Below are 21,849 nucleotides of genomic sequence, written 5' to 3'. Positions count from 1 at the left end.
CGTGTCCTAATCAGTGGCGGCGCTAGGGGGTGGCTACTTGGGCTCAAGCCCCGGATGTTTTCTGAAAAGCCCCGGATGTTTCACTTAAAAAAAAAAAAAATCTCTTGAGTAATGTGCAGTACCGGAGTCCACCAGAGAGGCAGCCGCTGCAGCCCTGCGTACTGCGTAGCCTTCCCTGCCCTGAAGAAGAAGTGATCCTTCCTAGTGCCTGACGAGTTTTAAGCTAATAGCCTATAAAGTTATGGAAATGAGAAAGTTATTTTCTTCGAAGCAGGAGCCACAAGCTTCAGCAGCTGACAACAATGTCATCACCAGCAGTGAAGAAATGGATGATGTTTCAGGTTTGTGAATCTAATGGTGATATCTGCGCTCTGGCTGACTGAGTAAGAAGTTTAAAAGAGTGATATAACGTTAATGTTATAGCTAGTAAACATGGAGTAACCACACTAAGTATACCCTTATATGTTAGTATGTATACAGAACATGACTACAAATTATCCTAAGATGTAACGTTAACCCTTCATACCTCAGTCTACTTTTAAGGCACTAAAATAACGTATTCCAATTTTTATTTTGTTTTCGCGCGTGGAATTATACCGGCTCTCGTTTCAGTACACATAACAACGGAACCATAGCAACGGAACTGACAGGCAACGGAACTGACAGGCAACACTCTGAATCAGACTCCGATTGGCTGTGACTGCATCAACTCAGTGTCCCATTCACAAACGTGACTCTTACACTCTTTACGTCACAAACAAAGATGGTGGATGAGAATAGATCTATACAACGATAAGCAATGCGCCAGAATCAAGGTGAGACCTTTAAAACTCTACGCACATTTGTTTCACCGAAATAAGCAAACGACTGTATTTGAGTGAGTTAAGGCATTAGTTTGCTTCATTAAAGGGTGTTAATGAATAAGTGTTCTCCAGTGCCTTTTGTCCGCTTTAAGGTATTATTAAGGTAGGGTTAATGTTGCTCTCAAAGTGCACCAGATTGATGCTTTTAACTTCAATAGTAAAACAAAAATCTCCCCTCCCCCCAACAACTCCTGGGCTAAGCCCCGGATCTCCTACAATCCTAAATCCGCCACTGGTCCTAATGTACTCAGATCGACATATCAATTCAACTAAACCACGTTACACAGAAAATTGATTCTACTACTAAAAGGGAAGATAAATCAGAGATATTCACACTGTTTCAACTAAAGACCAGAAAACAGGAAAGAGGTAAATAACAGAGTTACGAGCTGAAGTCAGAAACTAATCGTTTTCCTTGTGAGAGCCCACACAGGCACAGAGAGCGAAGGCAGCTGCCGAGTCATCTCCGACAGATGGAGAAACGAGCGTGATCAGGTGAGAGAATAGATGCATATGTCCCACGGTGCTGATGGTAGCTGCCCAGACACATTTGATGTAGCACTATACCCGGGCATCTGGTGTTTGCTGCTCACGCTGCTAATGATGATGAATGTTTGGGCGTGATGGCTTCCCGACACGTTGTTTTTCTGATGCCATTATGCTGTCCGAATGTCCTGTAACTCAACGCTCCACCTAACCCCCATACCATTATTAAAGTAGTTTCACTTCATTTGGTTTTGCATAACTTATTTAAACATATTGTAAGAGCTACATTTCTACAGCAACAGCAATTATTTAATACTTAACACAGTGAAAATGTATTTTATCAGTTTTTTAAGTTATTATGTATTGTACTGTGCATAACTAAAAGCATTTCACTGTCTCGGTTCCTATACTCCTATGGTGATTGAACCTAATCTAATAAACAAGAAAGCTCTCCAATTAATTAACTTTGTGATGGTTTTATAATTATATCATCATTAATGCGTTTCACGTGCTGATAAATTATGCAATTTTAGTGATTTTTGAGATTTAAATATTCGGCAGTGACGAACAGTAGAACTCAGTGTGTTGCTTTTAAATGTACATTTCACTTTTTCATTTGAAGATCTGATTTCAAGGTTTTAATGGAAATGCTAGTTATTTTAATGTCTCTTCTCTTGAAATAGTAATTATTTTTACTGCGCTGCATATGTATTATATTCATTAGTGATAATGTTTCCCAGCCTAACCAATCCACGGATGTCTCAGTGTTATCTTTAATCATCCTCGATGATGGCAGATTTGGGGAGCAGGGGTTGGATTTCTCACTTTAAATGCCTCGACCAAAATGTCATGTTCATGCATGCTGTCCTGGGTGGCTGAAGCACATGTGGAGAATGAGAAGTAGGCCTGGGAGTGGACCGCCGGGAGCACCCTTCCATCATCTGTCTAAACAGGCCTGGAGGGCTCCCATCACAAAAACCACTCTCACTATGCTCCCTGCCAATCTGCGCTATTGGGTTTGTGCAGGATTACACATTTTTTGTGTAATAGTTTTTTAGGCAAATCCACTGTGGGTATTGATATCACACAGGCTCATTCAAAATGTTGAGGACCTGTCACTGTTGCTGGCAAGCCTCATTGTGCACTCAATAATAGCCCATTAAATCTATTCTTTCTGCTTTCCTTATCTCTGAAAGACCAGTCCTTGGCAAAGGTTTGGGTCAGTGAGTGGGGGGCTGATTAGTTGATTTACCGTATTTAAATATTTTTGAATAGATTTACTGGGTGGAAATGAAAAGGCGTCTCACTCCTTCTCTGGACCCACAGGGCAGCCACGTGGCTCACTTCCATCAAAGCCATTTTCACTGACACATCGCTTTGTTTCCAGCTAACTGGAGCACACAGTCATATATCTTAACAATCCAAGATGCCAATATTAATAGAGATAGACGTCCTGACACCTTCTAATAAATAAACAGGTGGTGCAACATAGCTTCTTGCACCTCAAGTCATTTGAATTCACACCGTACCATCAAATATTCCCCCTCAGTAATGGCTCTAGCTCTTGTTCTCCATCCACGCTTAAAGCAACGTTTACTGGGTCATCCAGTCGAGACGGCAATGTTGTAGGAACTGGGCACGATGGGAGGAAGCCCTCAGAGCTTAGTCATTAGTGCAGTGCATTGAATCTGATTTAACAGGATGACTAATCTCATTCAAGTCACTGGTTCGTCAACAGGAGACAACTGCAATGAGGAGAATATCCGGTTACAGTCGTATTTTTATCCCAATGACAAGTGACAAGAGGAAGCTGACAAGAAGGAGACACGGGAGACACCATACCCGCAGTCTGCTGTGTGTGTGTGAGTGTGAGTGTGTGTGTGTGTGATGGATATCTGCACGCCATGTTGGCCACCATTATTCATGGCATTGTATCACTGGCCTATAGCCACCACCACCGAAACTTCTGTCAACATGGCGCTTGTAACAAATAATAAGCTTAAATATGGAACGTTTAGACAGGAAACTGGAACTTTAATTAGAAAAAACAACAAGAAGGATGGAGATTTATGAGCTGGTAGAGAATCGGGGCATTGCTTCAGTTATGCAAAAAGATACTGCTGGTGTAAGTGGTGTTCAGATTAGAGTCTGTAAGAGGCAAAGATGATGTGATTGCAGTTTCAGACATCCCTTTAATTGCTAAAATGTCCTAGGAGCATTTGTGCTTAGTATTTAATTTAATAGCATGTCTCTGACAAATTGTAAGAGAGTTAATATGTTGTCAAAACACACTGGTGCAACAGATTTTACATTATTTAATTAACAAGCCTTCTACTGTTCAAACATAGTGAATGTTGCATCCCAAACTGCAGAGTAGGTCAAGAATAGTGTTGTCACGATACCAACATTTTGGTTTCGATACCGATACCAAGTCAAGAATTGCGATTCCGATTCTTTTTCGATACTTTTCTTAAAAAAAGGGAAACACGGAATATCGGCTTTAAAATTAGGAATAACAGATGATTTTAGCAGTCAGAACAACTAAAGCAGCAGTGTTACTAAGAACAGAAACGCCAAAGAGTCACATCTAATATAAATATATATAAAAGCATTTATTTTAATTGTGTAGCAGTGAGTTTAACATTTTGGCAGCACTGTTGAGCATTTTGAAAATGTATTTTCATGCCTCTGTGCAAGGCTTAGTCTTTCTATCTTTATAGCCACTGGTGTAAAGTAACTAAATTCATAAACTCAACAAGTACTACTTGGGTACAATTTTGAGATACTTGTACTTTATTTAAGTATTTCAATGTTTCTTTTGCTACTTTGTACTTCTAATCCACTACAGTTCAGAAATAATGGTGTACTTTTCCTCCACTACATGTATTTAATCCCTTTAGTTACTTCACAGATCTGGATGAATGATGTGAAATATAATCAAGTGTTAAATCAGACTTTAGTTCCACCTGGAGTAAATCCACCAGCTACCCTGCAGTATACAAAGTACTTCAGACTAGCTGCACCTTCACCAGCTTTGAGAACACTTTCATGATCAATCATTATAAAACATATCATATATATTATTCTGAAATGGACCAATCTGCACAATGACTACTTTTACTGTCGCTACTTTCACTTTATTTTGATGATAATACTTTTGTACTTTTATTTGAGGAACATTTTGATTGCAGGATTGTTCCTACATTCTGGTACTTCTACTTTAACTCAAGTACAAGACCTGGGTACTTCTACTTTTACTCAAGTACAAGATATATACTTATACCACCTCCGTTTATAGCCTATGAAAAAAACTAATAGAAAACGAAGGCTAAAGCTAACGTTAGCAGATAGTGATGCTAGTTTGCTAGTTAAGTTTGCTCAACGATAATATTGCGACAGAAACACTTTTCAGTGCACATCACGCTCTGCCGCTCCGACAGGGAGCTCTGCTCTGAACACCTGAACGGCCCGTTCACAGACTTCTGGCGTCTTTTTTGTCAACAAGCCGAGGCGCAGCGGCAGTTGCACTCCCACTTGCAGCCATGCTTCTCGTTTTCTCACATGCTCTGGCAGCTAGCGCGTGGCCGCGTGCACGAGAGAGGGGAGGGACTTAAACGTGCTTGAGAGGAGCGGGACTGCAGGCACGGCTGCAGTGCAAGGAGTGGAAGCAGAGCGCTGAACACACACGGCTCTTATTAAACGGCGTTTTTTCACGGGAGTACTTTTCCCCGTCATTCTTAAAGTACCGATACTAATGAAACGGAGGAATCGTACCGTTTTTAACGGCAGGGTATCGCGGTACCTTTCAAGTATCGGTACACCGTGCAACACTAGTCAAGAACAACTTGAAATGCAAAGTAGGCTAAAGGCAAATCAATTAAAGTAATATAAAACATCAACTGGGGATAACTTGAGATATCCACGATGTAGAATATATTTTCTTTAGTACCAATGTACCTTAATCCAATAGGGGAATAACTACTGGGGTACTACTGCTGGGTATAATTTATATAATGATAGACCATAATTCAAACATTGGAATTAAAAGTACTTTTTTCTCAAATGTAAAGTTCTCTTCATATTTAAAAATTATAGCTTTGTGTTTTTGATGAGAGCATGTAGCTCTTCTTTGACCTAAACTGGCCTCTGCGGTCTGCTGGGAAGCACCACTGGAGCAGTCTGGGGGTCAAGCATCACGCTCAAGGACACTTCAAAATGTTGTAATGTGCCAACATGTCTGAGCTCCAGGCTGAAGCACAGTATGCTCTCGTAAGGACACACTATTATAGTTCATGTCAAATAAACAAGCAAAAGGATACACACACTCACGCAAAGGAGAAACACTTGACATACATACCATACCGTCTATTACAAGGATTTGACCTTTATATTGATGGGAATGCACTCTTGCAATATACTACGTATAATACGTGTCCCCGGTGTGTCAGGGAACTCGCCAAGTGTCAGAAAACACAACCCTCTCTCTTTTTCTCCATACCCAAATCTCTAAAAACGAGGCTGCAACGGATCTGATTCAGACTGAGACAGATTTTAAAATTCTCTGACGTCAGGAACGAGGAGCTCCGCCTATATGGGCAACTCTCCACCTATCAGGAGGAGACAGCCACGGCCATTGCCGTTCGAAAGCGCTGGAGATGCTGTAGTACATATGCCAGGCCTGTTGTCTGCCACAAAAGCAGTGAAGAAGACTTCTCAGATTCAGCCCTTGCAAAAACTGGGCTAAAAAAAGAGCAAATAGAGCAAAATGAGGCATGGCTAAAATGCATGATCTGTTTGGTATTTTGAAAAAAAAACTTCACAGACATATATGTCATGGTCTGTCTGTATTGTGTTTTGTCTTGTCTTTTTCTGTCTTTGGTTTCATGTTTTATTTTGAAGAGTCTTCACCCCCTGTCTTTCTGTCTGTTTTCCCTCCTACCTGATTACCCGATTGTGTTCACCTGGTGCCCCTGTGTTCTATTTCGTATATGGCTTCGCCCTCTAAGGCTATCGCTATTGGGTTATCCCTCTGCGCCCCCGCGCAGCACTGAAACACTTGTAGTCCACGCCCACCCGCTAGGTGGGCCCCACCCTCGGGCCTCCTTCCGGTATAAATAGGAAGGTGGCCCAGCAATCTGCTCCCTCTTTTCTTCAGCAACCAGCAGTACTGAAGCACGAGAAAGAATCATGAGCAGCAATGATCGTATCCGCATGTGTCCTTCGTGCAATACAGGATATATCATGAGCTATGATTTGCACCCGATATGCGCATCCTGCCTGGGGCCAGAGCACGCGGATGCGGCTCTCAGTCAGCAGATCGCATGTTCTCACTGTGTTCGTCTCCCATCATCCGACAGGAAGCAAAGGGCGGACGCTCTAGCTGCTGCGGGTGAGGAGGACGACTGGCCCATCCAGAACAGGGACAACAACCTGTTTCTGGAGGCGAGTGGGGGGCAGGAGTCGGACGACTCCTACCCCGTCACCCTCCATGGCTCGCCATGCGGCTCTCCCCTTCCCCCTCTTCCCCGGACGGGGGAGACGGGGTCGGAGCGAGAGTCAGAGGTGGCGGCCGAGCACGTGGTCCCCTTCTCCGTGTCCACGGCGCTACCGGCGTTGGGTGGCATTATGCTGGAGCTGCCAGAGATAATTGGCAAAGCAGCAGCATGCAGAGGCCTCCCCGTTCCCCGAGGACGGGAGAGGGTGGCTCTGGATGACATGGTCGGAGTATTTTCCCGGGTTCAGACGGGCAGGAGTGACCCGATCTGGCCGCGCTTCCCCGCCATTAGGCGTTACCAGGAAGGGGCAGCGGCGAACCCGAGGACCTTAAGGGCTCCGGTGGCCACCTTTGTTCCCTTCACTAAGGTGGAGGGGTTCACGGACGTGGTTTTTCCAACCACACCCGCTCTGGAACCGAGCTTAACAGCGTTTTTCGGGGTTAGGCAGGCCAACTTGGTCGCCGGACGGCGCCCTATGTTGGCCACCCCCAAAGACCAGTATGTCGCCCGCCAGGCTGACCGGGCGCACCAGTGTGCGTTCCAGGCGTCGGCAGCAGCGAATAACATCGTTGCTGACCAACTCGGTGGTGATGTTGGTCGAACGGTCCACCACCGTAGCTCCAGAGGAGGCAGAGGAGATCGCTAAGGCGGCCAGCACGGCACTCACACTGTGCGCAGCCGTGGCAGTCTCCCAGGCTAGAATCACGGCCTGGATGACTCAGATCCAGCGCCACCTTTGGTTGCAGCAGGCAGCGGTTACAGAGCCAGCCAGGAAGGTTCTGCTGGACGCTCCGATCTGCTCGGACGGGCTGTTCGGACCCCAGTTCCTGGCCATGGTCGAGTCCATGAAGGCGGCATCGGAGCAAGCGGAGGACATCCGCCAGCACGTCAGCTGGCTCCAGCCAGCGGTGAAGCCGCAACGGCTCCACCGGCAGCAGCAGCAGCCAACCCGGCCACAGCGGCAGAGGGACAGACACGCACAGCAGCAACAGCCGAGGCGTCAGACTCGGCGGGGGCACCGTCCCGCGCCTCCAGGGCACCGTCCCGCGCCTCCGGCCCCCCACCAGAGAGGGGGGTTAAGAAGGGAGTGAGGTACTCCCGTTCGGCGTCTGCTCCACGAGAGCCGCCGAAGAAACAAAGCCGGCCTTGACGGTTTGGGGGGGAGTGTGAAGGAAATAAAAAAAGATTATTTCCCAACATGTTGTCTGAGTCATCAGTTACAAATGTATTTCACATATCCTCCACCCTGGGTGAACCAGCTGCCTATGACCTATCGGTTAATAGCCAGCAGAGTTCGTTACAAAAGCCTGCACTATTCAATCTATCGATTAATAAGCGGCAGAGCACAGTAACTACACCAGCTGCCTCCAATCTGTTGATTAGTAGGCAGCAGGAGTCGCTGCAGAGGCTTGATGGTTATGACTTTTCGGTTATTAAACCACAGACCTTGCGGCATTCCTCTGTCCGAGATATGCCACCTACACACGGTCACAATAAGCCCATGAGCGCCGTGGTAACGCCTCATGTGGATATCACTGCACACACCCCCATCCACCCTCTGAGCGTGTACGCGCGTCATGATGAGAGGCGGAGTGAAATGCAGCGTGTGGAGGTTTCCGCACAGCCCTTTCGCTCTAGGCCCACCTTGGGTTGCCTCACGGGCAGCGGCGGCGAGGGCTTTGGCGTGGCTCGTCGTCATGACAACCACAACACATCTCGAGCATGTGCGCCCGCTCTCAGAGTGTTTCTCGGAGTGGCAGCGCGTGTGTCTGATGGACAGATGGATGAGCAGGCTGATCAGCAGAGGGTACACCCTGCAGAAATTCCTGCGGTTTTCATTCCAGGGAATATCTGCCATTCGGGTATTCCCTGGCTCCTCGCACTTTTTCAAAGTGTGTAGAGACGGCGCTACGGCCGCTACACAGAGGAGGGATGAGAGTATTATTTTACCTGGGAGTGGAATTGAATTCAGCCCGCATGCGAGCACGACTCTCACGGCAGAGAGTGGAGAAGCTGACAGCTCTCCTTCAACGTGTCATACCACGCAGCGTGGTGACGTCACTCTCCGTGATGCGGCTGCTCGGCATGATGGCAGCAGGTCACGGGGTGATTCCCCTGGGTCTCCTGCACATGAGGAGACTGCAGAGGTGGTTCATCAGCCTGCGCATCGACCCCGTACGACAGAAGAGGCGCATGGTGGTCATCCCTCTGTCCATGGGTTCAGACTTAATCTACTGGAAAAGTCAGACGCATCTCTCTCAGGGTGGGGAGGAACGTGCATGGCGCAGGCAGTGGGAGGACAGTGGCCGGCTCACATGTCTTTCCACATAAAGGTGCTGGAATTTATCTCCGTACGGAGAGTAATTCAACATTTTGCCCCGTTGCTGCGGAATCAGCATGTGTTGATTCGCACAGACAACAAAGCCGCAGCAGCCTACATCAATCGCCAGGGAGGTGTACGCTCAGCGCAGCTCCTGAACACAGCCAGACGGCTGTTGATCTGGGCGCGCGCACACGTGCTCTCCATCAGAGCACTGTATGTGCCCGGAGAGCTGAACAAAGGGGCAGACCTCATGTCCCGAGGAGGTCCTCACCAGGGGGACTGGAGCCTCCATCCCGAGCTGATCGCCCAGGTTTGGAGCCGGTTCGGGAGGGCGGAGGTGGATCTATTCGCCGCACGCGGGAACGCGCAATGTGCACTCTGGTTCTCCCTGTCAGCGCGGGACCACCCCCCTCTGGGGGTGGACGCATTCGCACATCGACCATGGCCTAGGGGACGGCTGTACGCCTTCCCACCAGTCCCGCTGATTCCTCGGTTCCTGGACCGAGTGCAGGAAGAGCGGCTGTCAGTGATCCTAATTGCCCCGGAATGCACGGGAGCTTCCTGGTTTCCATGTCTACAGCGTACGCTGTCAGGCAGGCCATGGGAGATCCCGTGGCGGGGGGACGCTCTCTCACAGGTGGAGGGAGCGATCTACAGTCACCCCGTGATAGGCCAGCCCTTATGGGCATGGCCCCTGAGCGGGAACACTTAGAGAGGTGGGGTCTCTCTCAAGATGTTGTACGCACCATTCAGGGAGCCAGGGCTGCGTCTACCAGAGCGTCCTACACAGCCAAGTGGGCAGCGTTCCAGCGTTGGTGTGTAGAAAGAAGCCTGGACCCCATCACGTGCCCCCTGCCTCACGTGCTGTCATTCCTCCAGCTGTTGTTGGACAGGAATTTGGCGTTCAGAGACGTTGTTCAGTCACCCCCTGACGAAACGGTTTCTGCAAGGGGTACGAAGACTCAGACCGGTGTCACGCGCACTGGCGCCTCAGTGGGATTTGGCTTTGGTGTTACGAGCACTAAGCAAAGCCCCATTTGAACCTTTAGAGCAGGTTCCCCTCAACATGTTATCAGCTAAAGTAGTACTGCTTTTGGCTCTAACATCGGCGAAAAGGGTGAGGGATTTATCGGCTCTCTCTGTGGCCCGTCATGCCTCCGGATCCAAGGGGATGGCAGTTCGGCTGTGTTATGCCCTAACCCAGCCTTTATGCCAAAGGTCATCACAAGCTCTTTTAGGTCAAGAGAGATCACCCTGGACGGGTTTTTTCCGCCTCCTCATAAAACGGAGGAAGAAGCCACATCTCATCTCCTCTGTCCGGTGCGCGCACTGGCCTGCTATGTGGCGCGCACGGCGGCATGGCGCCGTTCTCAGCGCCTGTTTGTGCATTATAGAGAGCGCTCGATCGGGCAACCTCTGTCTGCACAACGGCTGTCACACTGGCTGTGTGAGGCGGTGGCGCAGGCATATGTCCCCTCGGGGGTGGATCCCCTGGAGAACATCAAAGCGCACTCCACCAGAGGAATTTCCGCCTCCACGGCGTTGCACGGAGGAATGTCAGTGGAAGATATTTGCACGGCTCCATCTTGGTCTTCCCCCTGTTCATTTATTCAATGTTATTTGAGGGATGTCTCCCTTTCCTCTCTGACGCACCCTGTACTGGGTGTCCTGTGAGTGACGTCAGGGATCCAGCGGTGCGCCTCTCTCCTGCCTCTCGGCACACAGAGAGCGGCCCTTTTTTTCCCCTCGTATGAGAGGGATGTTCCCTTTACTCTGACACACTTCGTACGGAGTGCCTGATCAGAGTGAGTGACGTCAGGGATCCAGCTGAGCGCTCTCCTGTCTGACACACAGAGAGCTGCTGTTCCCCCTCTATGATCGCTGGGCAAGGTGGGACCTTCGTCTCTACTTTCTCACAGCGGCCGGTATGTACAGTATTGTTCCCAGCCTTCACCCCGTCGGGAAGATAGGCATGTTTTGATATGTTCCAGGTACGGTGATGCGCCATTACGCATGGCACAACAGGCAGGGATGTGTTATTGAGCAGGTGTGTCTGTTCTTCTAGTGCCGGGCGGACCCAGTGGGGCGCAGACTACATCATGCTTCGCCCTTAACCCAATAGCGATAGCCTTAGAGGGCGAAGCCATATACGAAATAGAACTGAGGTTACCTACTGTAACCCAGCTTCTATGAGTAATGGCGCAGCCCTCTAAGCGCTGGGCCCCACTGGCTCTACGAATAGCTGAAGAAAAGTTATATTGTATGGGAGCAGATTGCCGGGCCACCTTCCTATTTATACCGGAAGGAGGCCCGAGGGTGGGGCCCACCTAGCGGGTGGGCGTGGACTACAAGTGTTTCAGTGCTGCGCGGGGGTGCAGAGGGATAACCCAATAGCGATAGCCTTAGAGGGCTGCGCCATTTACTCATAGAAGCTGGGTTACAGTAGGTAACCCCAGTTTTCTCCTCCCTCCTCACCTGTGTCTTGTTTGTGTGATTAGTCTTGTGTGTATTTAAGTTCTGTTTTTTCTGTCTGTCATTGTAGGTTCCTTGTTTGTCTTTGACTGTGTCACGGGGTAGTGTTCTGTTTTTAATGCTTTGGCCTTGGAATAAAGGTGTTTTTCGTTGAAATCTGCATTTGGGTCCTGCCTGCTTCACTCAACCCTGACAATATAGGTATGGCCCTACAATATATCATTAAAATATAGCATGATATGTCCACTTTAATTTACATTATTTAATTTCATATTCTGTTCTTGTACATATCCCATATTCTATTGACATTTGCGCTACTTTTTATTTTGTATTTTTGTATTTTATTATATATGTTGCATTGTTGGAGGAGCTCAGGTCAGAAGAATTTCATTGCCATTCCTACACTGTAGCTTTGGGCATGTATGACAATAAAACCTTTGAATCTTTGAATTTGCGATTAAGCATTAATATGTAGTACTGTATGTATGATAATGATGCCTTCAGTTATCGATGTTTTTTATGAAACCAGCTTGCAAGCTAAGGGAATAATTGTAGTTTCGCTCTAAGAAAGCATCAGGTGTTTCAGCAACTTGCTGTTTCACTAAAGATTCCTGATGTTATGAGAGGATGATACTACGGGGGGAAAGTAGTCAACAAACCCCAGAGGATTATGAAACAGAGTTATGACATGTTGGACTGGCCTATTGCTGTGAAGGTCCAGGGACCAGTCACACTGGTGCAATTTCTTGAGTGAGGATGTGAAGCAAATGATTAGTAGGTAAGAGCAACCGGATATAACCTCAAAAGTCACCGCCCAAATCCAATAGACACGCTCACCACCTATAGTGACTAAAAAATTTGACTTAAAGGTGGGGTAGGTACGTTTCAGAAACCGGCTCGAGATACACTTTTTGTTATATTCCATGGAATGCTCTTAACATCCCGATAGCAATGAATATCTGAAGTGCTTTGACAAAAAATCCATAAAAAAATGTCATCTCTAGAAGCCGTAATACTATAAAAAGTACAACCAATCGGATTGGATAGCCGACCTGCCTGTCAGCCTTCCATCGGGGCACAAACTTATCTCGTGCCCTCATTGGTCATGTGCGCGTTCGTGTGTGTTGGAGGAGGGGCTCTGTGAGGAAGTGGCAGATTTTCTCCGGTTGTGTATTTTCAAATTCTAGCGATCTCGAGCCGGTTTCTCAAACTTACCTACCCCATCTTTAACAAACACAGAAAAATACTTTACATGTGGCTCCTACAATTAGCTTTGTCACTCTTTTTCTATGGTCTCCTCTGAAGATGCTATTGATATTAAGGTTATTTTTTTGGGCAACCTCAAAACAGACAGTCTTTGTCTATTTTTTAAGCACTGGTAATGCATCTGCTTCTGAGCTCAGTTTTATCCCTGGTTTGTGTAAACATTGCTTCTTCATCGTTCAGAAGGTTTGAAAATGTTGTGTTTCCTTGTATTTCCATTTCCATTTGCATGTGCTTAATTCCTTAAAATCGTTATTCACCACAGACAGTACGTATGAAAAGATTCTATTTGTAATGTTTGTTCCCAAATCTACGAGGTATTAAACCATGCAAAGCAGTTCACTGAGCTCCCGGAAGAAGTGTCCTCTGAGTGACTTCTTGAGGAGGAAATGAAACTCAAACAATAACACTCCAAATGAATTTGTGCGGAACTATTTATAGCTTGCGGATACTTGTGAAATACGAGTTAAATAAATCAGCTTTGTCTTTTGGAGGACATCACAGCATGCAGCTTCTGCCCTGTCAGAGAGATGCAGCTCATCGCGCCGTTATATTCAGTGTGGCGAGTAATGCTGAGTGGCATTCTGTGATGATACAGGGGCTAAAAATGGCAGAGTGTCATGGATCACATGAATCCTGCCTCATTCTGTGAAACCAAGGTGAAATAATACCTCATCACAGTGAATAACTCTGTAGTTATCAATGAAAACGTGAATAAAACATGTGTAGGACAGCATAAAGAGTGAATATGCGGATGAATAGACCAATGTTAGGTCAGTGTTACAGAAATATTCAAATGGAGGAGATACAAACACGCTGTCTGAAGTGTAGCTGTCAATAGGAACAAGTCAAAAAGTCGGTCAGGTGGAGAGATCTCTGCGACAAGTTATTCTGCGGTGACAGATGACATTTATGTGAGGTTGCATCTGGAGTACTCTGGCGCTAAGGCAAAGCTGGCCTTTCACTCTGACTGCCTAACTAGCATTCATCAGGAAACCTCACACACTCATGCAAACACACACATCACCCACACAGACATAAGACTTCTAAATGGCAGCTGAAACTCTCTTCAAGGTATTGGTGTGGTGGTTTTTACTACAGTCTTCACTGTCTGCAGAGTCTTTGCACGTTTATTAATGAATGAATAGGAATGTTTGCTCTCCCTTTTTCTTCTTCTTCTTCTTTCATTTCCTTCAAAAAGGAGATGGTCAAATACAAGAAAACATAGCTTAAGTCCATAAGCTAGTTCCGCAGTTGATTCTGCGTCTTCTGTCTTTTCCTTCATTTTAGCTACTTCAGTCCTTACTCTCTTCGTCCTTCCTTTGTTGCTTCATTGCACAGCTGACCATGTGACCTCTCACTGTCAGTGTGTCCTCCCTATTCAAATGCAGGCTGACCTCCACTGCATGCTTCCTTCCCTTCATTCTGGGCTCAGAAGAACAGCAGCAGACATGCATGGAGGCCCAAAGGGTGGCAAAGGGATTTTCCCCCAGCGATTCATTTGAACTTTTCCTCTCTTTGAAATGGCATCACAGAGCTATTGCATGATTAATGTCGCCACACGTATATACACTGTTCTACAGAGAGAGCCAGCTCAATATTTGAAAACCAGGAGCGGTTCAAAATGGCCGTGGGCAGGTCTGGGGTTATTGTGGTTTGATTGGCAATCAGCTCGCTATTCAACCTTTACAATTGTCCATGTAAGGTCATACACTCAGGTGATGGACACAGCCACTGCATTTTGACAACAGTTTACAGACTGAATGGCTAATTAATGGATATCAATACAGTGTTGTAAGAAGGACCAATGTGAATGTGTAATTAGGGGGAAAGTCTTCCACACAGACAAGGCAAGAATTTATTTTATTTTATTTATTTTGGTTCAATGATCATTTTTAACTTTGCTTGTATTTGGTAGAGAACAGATCTCTATTGTGTGCCTTTCTTTAAAAAAATCAAAGGGGTCATCATCCAATCAGTTCTGCGACAAAGACACATGCATAGCTAAACCCACATTTAAATTATTGTTTTGTTGACTGTGATTATTTTGATGAAAGAAACAGTCCTTTCCTTCAGTTGTGCTGCAGCCAAATGAACCAAATGAATACGTACCCTATTCATGGAGTGGGTTTGTTCTACAGTGCTTAGTTTTTGTGCAAACTGAAACTGAACTTTCTGAATGTTTTGTAGTAATATTGTATAACTTGTGATAACATACTATAACTAGCAAAACGGAGATAGAATAAGACATTATAAGTAGAGCCGGGACTCGATTAAAAAAATTAATCTAATTAATTAGAGGCTTTTCGCATTTTTAAGCACAGGGCCATCTAAGCTAATTTACAGATGGCCCTGAGCCCAATAGAGATTGCCCTGAAAAATGCATGCGGACGAAATGGCACGAAGGGTTTGGGGGGCCTCCCCCTAGACATTTTTTAATTTTTGCAGGTCTTAGATGCTGTCTGGTGCATTCTCTAGACTGAATTATAAGATGAACCACCACAATATTATATTGTACAATTTCAATTGTATTCTTCATTTCACTTGTTTGTTCTTGTTTGTGTTTGCTCGCTTGCATGCCCTGCATAGCTTTAAGAAATACTTAAGTTGTTGGTCAAAACACTTTCTATCTGATGAAGGCAAATGCCTTCCCAGATGGAAAAAAGTAGAAAACATTATATTCAGTTATAACTGCCAAAACAAACATTATTTACACTATTATGGCCCCTGTTAAAAATGTTTGTAATGATAACTACTGTAAGTTGGTCGAACGAATGCCTCCTCATCCGGAAGCTGACCGAGCAGACCCGAGCAGCAGTCGAGAGGAGCCGAGCGCATCCGCGAAGCACACGTCAGAGTTCCCGTTAGCCGGCAAATCTAAATATCTTCGGTCAAAATAATTTCCCTTTAGAGCAATACCGCTTCAGCTGCGCCACTTATGTGACAGACAAGAAGAGTATGTGACAGACAAGAATAGTCAACTCTAATGTCTAACACTTAATGTGGAGAAAGAGATGTCCTGTATGGGTTGATTGTGCGTTGATCTGTTGGTAATGCCTCGGGGTTCCGGTGGGCATGTAAACAAATGCATAATGCTGCGCTATACTTTGTGGCCTCATCCAGTTGCATAGCGACACTTATTGTGTAGTTGTCTTTTAATAAGCAGGTAGTCCTATCATTAGCTAGAACTAGCTGGATCTGATCGATATGGACATAAACGCGAGTGAAGTCTAATCTGACGGGAGAGAGAGATCAGCTGCTGCTGACGAGTCGACACGCAGCTCTGCATGATCGCATGCAGCGGTGAGCGGAACAAAAGTAACACACACTTCAGGTTAGAATATCACACGTAGCTATTTTAATTACCTCTCAAACTACCGTAACTAGTTATAGATATGTTTAGTTTTACTGTCGGGTCATGCATTACTGGATCCGCGAGCTGCATGATACTGGCATAATAGATTGCCCGATCGGGCAACCAGCAGGTGAGGCTTCATTGCCCGAGCTAAATACTAGATGGCCCCGGGCCATCGGGCAGTCCTTAATGTCGAGCCCAGTGACAATCCAGTGAGCCAGGGAGTTGGTTATTTTCTCAGACGTGGACTTACTCATCCTGGCCCTGAAACCAGTCATCTGGTTGAGTGTGGGTTGGGTCAGGGTGTGGTCCTTGCACTCGGAGTCGGGCTAACGTCCACGCTAGCTGCTACATGCTTTGCATTTAGGTGATACTTTTGGCTTGATGTGCTGCGGTGATATGCAAATTCTTTTTTGCATAATTTGCACACAACCGTGCTCTTATCGACGCTTCCATCCGTCCGTTTTTTAAAACAAAATGTCCCATCCACGGGGCCGACCAAAGCGGTCTCATCAGCTTGTTCGTTCATGTTTGACTATTGTTCACCGTGGTTTGTTGTTGTTTGAAGTCCCATGCTGAAGTCATGAACGTTAGTTGGTGCTCCAGTATAATCGGTACGCCTGAAACTCGTCCAGTGAGAAACGTTCCGCTGTGCAAAAATAAGTGCGATTAAAGTGCGATTAAAATGCGTTAATTTTTTTAACGCGTTAATTTTTGTGTAATTAATTAATCGTAATTAACGCGTTAAAGTCCCGGCCCTAATTATAAGTAAATTGAAATGAACAAGTTTTATTTAGAAAAAACTGTCTAAAAAGTGAAAGAAACAACACCAAAAATAACTTGGTATTTTCGTCATTGTTGAAAACGTATCCGAGGACAGAAATAAATTCATAAATTAGATGTATGGACTACTTACAGTACATGAAGTGCACAACCCATTTGTTACACAAAGTGACTACTGACTGAAAATGTTGCTTTGATCTCTGAGATCAACAACCGCAAAGCTGAATAGCATCTGTAATCTGCAACTTCTTGTGTCAAAGTATACTACATCGAGAAACTAAACCCTGAACTAAAGCCCCCACACGGCACTGTCCAACGCCTCAAAGAACTATAAGCTTGTAGGGGGCTTGATTATTTTTAGGGAGGATATGTGGAACAGCAGTTTATTATCAAGGGCTGAGCCTCCAAGAAGCAGTCCTATAGCATTTATTAAATAACCCAGTGTTTTATCTTATTTTGTGACTGACCAAAGGAGCCTTGACTGTCCAATACTATCTTCTAGTGCTGTGTTGTCTTGTTAATCCCACGCTGAGACTCTGATGCTTCGTTTTGCATTTTTACCTCTGAGACTAAACAACAGGATCCATCCAGTGAGAGCGATGAGAACTTTTCTAATTATTGCGGCAATTATAATCATGCTTGTGTCACAGCAACGCCTCTCCGGGCTCTGTGGTCCCATTGCTCGCTGAACGGGCCCACGGTGGGAAAATGCTAATCAACTTCCGGCCCCATCAACTTATTAGTGACTGGGGTAAAGCAAAGGAGCCTCTCCACTCCTTTCAAGGGTGGATGTAATCAGAAGCAGCATCTATCCATATTTTCTACCCGGGGGAATGGGGAAAGTACAGAGCTTGTGCAAAAATGCTTGATGTAACTCCCGTGCATGGGAATACCATTTGGATTATAATTGGATATAAGAAGTGAAGCCCTATGTGTTTGATTGGCTTCATCAAATAGTATGCGTGTATGATTGTCAATCATCGTGATTTCCCCGGTATTTTCCCAGAATCTCTGTCTTTCTCTCTCTCTGTGAGTCCACTTATCCACATCCAGGGAATCCAGTTTGCCAAAGCCAACTCAAAATAGCAACCTATCAAACAAAAAAGTGGCCCGACATACAGCGCAACCACACACATACATCAAACACAATGAAGTGCACTTCCTACCTCTTCCCATTGGTGGATGTAGCGAATTAGTCTGGAGAGTCGCAGGAGCCGCAGCAAGCTGAGGATCTTTGTGAATCGGACAATCCGCAAGGCGCGCGCCGTCTTGTAGAAATCAGAATCGATGCGCGTCTCCACGATGAGGAAGATATAGTCCACAGGAATGGAGGAGATGAAGTCCACCACAAACCAACTCCGCAAGTACTTGATTTTGATCTGTTGTGGATCTAGAATGATCTCTGTGTTGTCCTCCTTGACGATGCCCGTCCGGAAGTTGAGGACCAGGTCCATGAGGAAGAAGGTGTCGGAAACCACGTTGAACACGATCCAGGGTGGCGTGTGCTCGTCTTTGAAGAACGTGATGCCCACAGGGATGATGATGAGGTTGCCCACCATCAGCAGCAGCATGGTCAAGTCCCAGTAAAACCTTATGAGGGACAGAAATTGGAAGAAGAGAAAATGCTGTGAGAACCAAGTACAATCTCCAATCACTATTGGCAGCATCCTGTTTAGTAAGCGTACAGGTAATGCTAAACTTCTGTTCAAAAAGTAATTTGATAGGGACTGTATGATGTATGATACACTGTATGTGCATCCCTTTGAATCACACATTGTATACTGTATTGCAACACTTATTCCAAATGCTATTAAAAAATAAAACACAAGATGCAACAGGAACGATACAAGTTACTTTGTCTAAAGCCTTCACTATATAAGTCTCTCATTGCTTTCCAACAAATTGAAAAAGGTAGGGATATTTTATTTTTGTATAACTCATACTCTTAAGATGCATTCACATGAAAAGTGGTGAAACTGCTCGGCATTGTCTGTGCAATTGCTAACCTATGGAGAGATTGGCAACCCCAAACAAGGTGGAAACGCTATTCTTGGCATGGCGCATTGCTCGAAATGGCTACAGATTGCTGCCCTCAAATAATTTCAAATGTGACCCTTACAGCGCAGCCAATAAGAAAACAGTTGTAAGTGCAAAGTCAGAAGAGACAAATAAATTGGGCAGTAACTACAGAAACAAAATTGCCTAGCTGCCTTCAATAGGAGGCTCTGCGCTAACCGCTAACCTCACAACGAATGAAGATAACAATTCCTATCAAGTGAAGGCAGTAAACTAATGACACAAGTCAAAGACACCAAATACTAATTTGCAAGTGTTAATAGAGTGCAATGTCTTATTATTGTGATATTATTTTTCCTGTTGTTAGAAATTAAAATCAATGTTTTATGGCATAATGTACCTTAAACATACAGTCAGTTTAAATCTTTATATATACAGTCTATGCTTTAAATGCTATTTTATTCTGGAAAAACCCGGAAGTTCTCAATACCAAGCTTTTATTCTGAAAATCCAAAGCGGGAAGGACGAATGCTTGTAAACTCTCTTCTGCACGGCCATCACAGGGAGAGGAAGCTGCAGACTTTCTCTCCTAACTGGACAATATCCTGTTTGTGACATTACCACGCTTTTTATTAATTAAAGTACCAATTTGAAACAATCTCAGAGACTCCATTTAGTCTCCTTTTTAAGCTTCTCTCCTGGACGCTAGAATAACCACACATAGATAACACTGTATAGTATGTTGTTGTTTTTTACTGAAGACACTGACCTTTACGAAAAGTGCAATAAGTACATTAAGGATGGTTGAATTCCTGGCATACTTGGTGTGGGGGAAACTTCTGAAGCAATTGGAAACAGGACTCAGAGAGGCACGAGGAAAGCTGGAGCTTTGATGGCAAACACTGACGGTTTATTTGGAGCTTCGGCCGGAGAATTGACGAGACAGGTGGTGTGTCACGAGTTGACACAGCGGTTGCCAAACCAATTCTGAATAACTCTTCTGTAGCTCGAGGTTTTAACTAGTTCGCAGTGTAATAAACAACATTCTTCATCAGCGAGACTAAACAAATATGGACCCTGAATCTAACTAGAGCCCTCGTCCATAGGAAAGAATGTGCGCCAGGGAACCTACGTCCCTGAACAGTAAACTATAAACTATACCTCATGGCGGCTTGTGCTCTGTCATAGACTGGCAACAACAATGCGCCCAAGCTGCTCCTACTTAAGAGAGATAGCAACAATACCCAAGGCCGTAGACCTATGCCATGAGAAAGGAGACAGTGAGAGGAGACAATGATGAACTGTGTCGAAGGTTGAATAGCGTACCTACAGTAAGCAAATTATTCCCTAACACTTGGATTATATATCTATATATATATAGTTATATATCAAGTTATTATCATGTATAATTTTATTACGATACGATAATAATTTGTCAGATCAAGTCTGAAACTGTTCTTGTATCACAGCAGCTCCATTTGCAACATCAACAAGGACAGAAGTAAAGGGAAGAAACAAGGAAACAGACATTTAACATATCATCACGATTACAAACATTTTTTAAATGCCATAACCACAAAACACCACCATGCTTTAACTGCTTTGCACTTTTACAGAAGTTTACAAATTGTTATAATAATAATAATAATCATTTACGTACCGAAGGTCTCTGCTTGAGCAACAAGAGATGAAACTTACTGTCACTCATCACGAGTTTGTTCTGACCTTGTTGTGCATGTGTGTTGGGAGCGAGCATATACACCGTAAACAATGTAATTACCTTTACATGATATGTTACCTCCCCAGCGTGTCAGACGGCAACTTGACATAAAAAGCTATTTGTGTTTTTACTGTAAATCCTAATTTAAAGGTCAAAGAGGGTTAACTGTTAATTACAAACTGTACTGTGAACGCGTCTGTCTTCCAGCCCGGAGAGTTTGGATATAAATTGTTCTCTCCGATGGCTTGGTAGGTTTACATGCTTGGTAGTTAAATCCAGATTGGCTCTTTTGTGTTGAGGGCGATATATCCTGGTAGCTCTATAGATCGCACCATGAAGGGGGTTCTGCATGGAGGAGTGGGATGATTTACCCACCTGCCTCCGACCGGGCCAACACGATCTGTCTCTGCGCAAAACCAGTTTCAAGAGCAGGGCCATCAAAATGAAGGCAGAAAGGATACCACAAAACATAACCAGTGTAGGATATGCATTTTTACTGCAAGCTAGCAGGTCTACCGCAAGTAATTACTGCTCTTTCACGTCCTCGTTGCAGCTGATGTCTATTGATTTCATGCTTGATTGTTGAAGTAAGTGACTTGCGGCTTTACAATGAACAGCTGCACTGCGGGATGACACAGCCTGATCCAAAACGTCCTCTGGCCCATGTCGCGTCAAGTTAAGGAAAAATGTGGTTATCAGTACAGGTACGGTCTGCCTCGCAGAGCAAAAACAAAACCTGTCTTCCAATTTGTTTCTCATGAGATCTTCTGGTTCTTTGAAGTGTGCTTTGCTGGATGTGTACGATTGATCATTTTATTGACGATAAGTTAGATATTAAACGGCCTTATCTCTTTAAAGTCCTTTGAGACATGTTTGTGATAAAGCAGAACAACTTGAGGTGGTTTTATCCTTACACCTTGATACTACTATTAATGCTTCTGAAATGATTATTTTCCTACACTGCTGTAATAAACGTTATAATTCAAATGGTGAATACTTGGTCACATACATCATTTATTCATTTAAAAAGATGTACAAATAAAGTTATAAATTATTATCATTTTGCTGCAATT

General features: G+C 45.0%; 1 protein-coding gene across 1 annotated transcript in view; it reads right to left on the bottom strand.

Moving 5' to 3' along the window:
- The window catches only part of hcn4 (hyperpolarization activated cyclic nucleotide-gated potassium channel 4), a 93,824-nt gene that overhangs the window by 46,663 nt on the left and 25,312 nt on the right, over nt 1-21,849 (bottom strand). Inside the window, exon 2 of the mRNA XM_034112451.1 lies at nt 18,207-18,630. Coding sequence (XP_033968342.1) covers nt 18,207-18,630 — 424 coding nt within the window. The remainder of the gene's footprint in view (nt 1-18,206; nt 18,631-21,849) is intronic.

The sequence above is a fragment of the Pseudochaenichthys georgianus genome, chromosome 3, assembly GCF_902827115.2.
Source record: "Pseudochaenichthys georgianus chromosome 3, fPseGeo1.2, whole genome shotgun sequence".
Lineage (NCBI taxonomy): Eukaryota > Metazoa > Chordata > Actinopteri > Perciformes > Channichthyidae > Pseudochaenichthys > Pseudochaenichthys georgianus.
This window is presented reverse-complemented; position numbering and strand designations above follow the sequence as displayed.